This window comes from Pteropus alecto, unplaced genomic scaffold (genome assembly GCF_000325575.1).
Source record: "Pteropus alecto unplaced genomic scaffold, ASM32557v1 scaffold30, whole genome shotgun sequence".
In the NCBI taxonomy this organism is placed as follows: Eukaryota; Metazoa; Chordata; class Mammalia; order Chiroptera; family Pteropodidae; genus Pteropus; species Pteropus alecto.
In genome coordinates, this window is record NW_006429782.1 from 197,495 (window position 1) to 201,215 (window position 3,721).

General features: G+C 65.1%; 2 protein-coding genes across 4 annotated transcripts in view; one reads left to right on the forward strand and one right to left on the reverse strand.

Annotated features, from left to right (window-relative positions):
* Positions 1–674, reverse strand: part of RNF126 (ring finger protein 126) — a 14,834-nt gene extending 14,160 nt beyond the window's left edge. For all 3 annotated transcript variants that reach the window (XM_015586035.2, XM_015586028.2, XM_015586031.2), the window contains exon 1: positions 487–674. In XM_015586035.2, coding sequence (XP_015441521.1) covers positions 487–666 — 180 coding nt within the window. In that variant the 5' untranslated portion in view covers positions 667–674. The remainder of the gene's footprint in view (positions 1–486) is intronic.
* Positions 675–810: 136 nt separating this feature from the next.
* Positions 811–3,721, forward strand: part of FSTL3 (follistatin like 3) — a 5,069-nt gene continuing 2,158 nt past the window's right edge. The window contains exons 1-3 of the mRNA XM_025041543.1: positions 811–815; positions 1,110–1,537; positions 3,629–3,719. Coding sequence (XP_024897311.1) covers positions 811–815; positions 1,110–1,537; positions 3,629–3,719 — 524 coding nt within the window. The remainder of the gene's footprint in view (positions 816–1,109; positions 1,538–3,628; positions 3,720–3,721) is intronic.

A 3,721-nucleotide genomic window follows, 5' to 3' on the forward strand; every position in this document is an offset into this window, starting at 1 on the left:
CCACGTGGGCCTGCCCGGAATGCAGCCGGGGGCAGGTTGGGGGGCACCGCGGCCGGAGCAGCTAGGGCAGAGGGCGGTGACCAGCGGCCGCTTGCAGGTTGAATCCGGGAGAGCTTGGGGCTCAGCACCCCCCCAGCCCCAAAGGGCCCGAAGGAGGGTCACCGGGAGGTCAGCAGAACAGATGTGGCTCACAAGCAGGATCAAGGAGAGCAGTCAGGGTGACCACTGACATTTATGGAGCATTTAGTGTCTGTCTCTTCGCTCCCTGAACCCATGCAACAGCCCGGTGCTGTGAGAACTCTTATCGAGCCTGTTTTCCAGATGGGGAAACTGAGGCACAGGGTCGCACAGCTTGTAAGTGGCAGAGCCAGGATTCGAACCCGGATCTCCCGGGTCCTGCCGGCCCAGAGAGGCAGGGCTGGGTGGCTGGACCCAGGGCCTCCAGCTTGGGCCTCATCTCTTCCCTGGGTCATTAGAATGTCATACCTGCCATGTGTTGGGAGACGCCAGGCCAGCAACAGCCCCACTCCTGGCCTCAGTTTCCCCTTTGATGAGATGACTGCCATGGTGCCGGATTCCCACAGCCGGTCCCTGGGAAGTGCTCAGCGCAGTGCCTGGGCACCAGCGAGCTCCCTGGGACAGGGGCTGGGGCCGTTCCTGCCCCATTTAAGGGTGAATACACTGAGGCCCTCTGCGCTCCCCCAGCAGCCCCACCCAGCCCTCCACGGAGGGAGGGGAGAGCAGAGCCCCCTCCCCGAAGGCCGTGTCCCCGGGGAGATGGTGAGCTCATGCAAGGGGAATGTTCCCAAGATGGAGTGAGTAAGAGGCAGGCCAGGCGAGGGGGGGCTGCCAGGAGAGGGGGGCCCCCGAGTGCCCTCGGGTGCTGTCTAGACAGAGGGCAGAGGAGGGAGGCAGCTCCAGGGCCCACCAACCCTGACAGCTCTGGGTGTTTGACTGATCGGGCAGGATGCCAGGCCTGGGTGGGGAGGGGGTGGTGTCCCTGGCCCACCAACCCTGACAGCTCTGGGTGTTTGACTGATCGGGCAGGATGCCAGGCCTGGGTGGGGAGGGGGTGGCCTCCCTGCAGCGGGGAGGGTGGGTGGGGGGAGCTTCCTGGGATGGGTGGGGGTTGGCAGTGGAGCAGCGTGGGGGTTGGAGCTCAGAGAGGAGGCTCCAAATCCAGAGCCCCTCGTCTCCAGGTTGGGGGCAGATCGCTCCTCCGTTAATCACCGAACACGGACTGTATGCACCCCTGGGGGGGGCGGGAGCTGGGTGAAAGCCGAGGCCTGGGTGTCAGGAGTGGCACAGGAGGGCACCTCTGGCCCCACAGGAACTGCCCCCTTGGCCACAGGTGGTGTGTGCTGGCTCCAGCAGGGCCGAGAGGCCACCTGCAGCCTGGTGCTGAGGACTGACGTGAGCCAGGCTGAGTGCTGTGCCTCCGGCAACATCGACACCGCCTGGTCCAACTTCACCCACCCCGGGAACAAGATCAGCCTCCTGGGCTTCCTGGGCCTCGTCCACTGCCTCCCCTGCAAAGGTGAGACCTTGGGCATCGGCTACAGACCTGGGCCACTGTGGGCGAAGGTGGAACAGCTGGGAGTGAGCTCCCCGTCTCGGGAGGAGGTCAGGGCTGCTGGGAGGAACCGCTGTGTAGAGGATCCCAGGCCTCAGCTCCCTCAGTTGAAGGTTCGGGAAGAAGCTCCGAAGACTCCCCAGCTTGGTTGCCCACTGCCAGCCCTTTGCTTATGCCAAGCCCTCTGCCAGGATGGCCTTCCGCACCTGCAGCCCACCTGGAAGGTGGATTTTCCCAACTGACCATTCTGGTGGCTTGTGACCCCGCACTCAGCGTTCCCTGTCTGTCCTTACCTGCCACTAACCCTGCAGGTTCCAAGAGTCTGTGGCAGGCGCCCAACTGCATGCTTAATGAGCACGCGCCTCCTGACCATGTGCTCAGCAATGCTGCCTCCTCCATCAGGCTAGGAGCTCTTTGAGGGCTCAATGAGTATGTTGAGATATATTCCCTGCCCTCTCGGGCACCTGTGGTCAGGGCTGAACCCACAGGGACCCAGAGGGAGTGTGGGGACACAACTTGGAGGTGGGCATGAGAGCCAGGGTGCTGGGGGGATGATTAGGAGTTCATCAGCTGGACAAAGTATGGGGGAGAGCATCATCGGCAGAGACCATGGCCTAGGATGAGGTCCTGGTGGGTGGGGTCAGGGCAGGGGAGTAGGGAGAGGCTGGAGCTGAAGGCTGCAGACCCGAAGGCCAAGCTGAAGAGCCTGGCTGGCCGCTGGGATGTGATTAATCCCAGATCAGCCTGGCTGGGTGGTCCTGAAGTCACTGCCACATGCCCTGACTCAGTCCGGGACCCCTTTGGCTTCTGGGAGGTAAAGGACTTCAGAAAGTGCCTGGCGGGGGCAGGAGATGATCCAGGACACACACCCCCACCCCCACCAATCTGGCCTTGGGGAGGAGAACTCAGCCCCCCACAGACGCTTCTGTCCCCTCTTGCATGAAGCCACAGGGGCGGGTGGAGCATTTCCAGATGTGCGTGTGGGTGGAGGCGCCCAGGTGCAGCCCACATGCCCTGGCAAGGCAATCCGCGGCGGCGACGTGCGCCATTCTGCCAGGAGCATGCGCTCATTTCATGCTCGCCCTGTAAGGTGGGTCCCGTCAGCCCAGCTTTACACACAGGGACACCGACGCTGGAGTGCTCAGAGTTTTCCCTCCAGACCCACAAGCAACAGAACTAGGGGGCCCATCTGGGATCATGCTGAGGTGCCCTGGCTCCCCTCCTCACAGTTGTGACAGGCCTCAGTTTCCCCCTTTTGGAAAACAGTGACAGAACGACCTCTTGGTGTGGTTGGAAGGCTGCTATGAGGCTGGGAGGGCCCGAGAGGAAGGGGGCGGCCCTCAGTGGGGTCTGATTTTTCACCTCCAAAAGCCCGGGGCCTAAGTGAGAACGGGGACGCGAGAGAGACTACCCCGGGTCAGCCTTGCTTTCCTACCCGAGAGCTGGGGCTACTCGGAGTGGGTAACCCCTGATTCAGATGGCCCCCTCCCCAGGAAACGATCTTCAGGCCAGGCGTCAACGCCTCGCCCTCCCCGTCGCCTCCTCCGGGGAGGTCCTGGCAGGCTCAGGGAACAGACGCTGCCTGTCCTCCCCTGTCCCGCGCCTGGACGGGGTGGAGCCCCCCACCCCACCCGGGGCTGACGCAGCCGGGTCCCCCGTCGGCCTTCCCAGAAACGCGCGTAAATCAAGGAACAAACGTCAGCCCGAGCCCATGGCCCAGCTGCGCGGCGGGACGGGGGCTGGAAGCCCGCCCCTGGACCCCCAGATTCGGGGCAGAGACCCCCGCTCCGCCCACACCGAGTCCCGCCTCCAGACACAGTCCCCAGCCCCATGCGCAGCGGTCCACCGGGGCCGTGGCCGAATCTCGCCCACAACCGACCCCGCAGCCAGACCACAAATCAGTCCCGGTGCCGTGCGCCCCGACTCCGCACCGCCCCCCACTCCAGCCCGGCCTCTAGCCCTCAGAACAGGGGACGGGTGCGCCGCGGGCTCCGAGGACCTCCAGCCGCCGCCGCGCGCCCCAGCCCACGCGAGCGCGCGTCCTGTGCTCCGCAGATTCGTGCGAGGGCGTGGAGTGCGGCCCCGGCAAGGCGTGCCGCATGCTGGGCGGCCGCCCGCGCTGCGAGTGCGCGCCCGACTGCGCGGAGC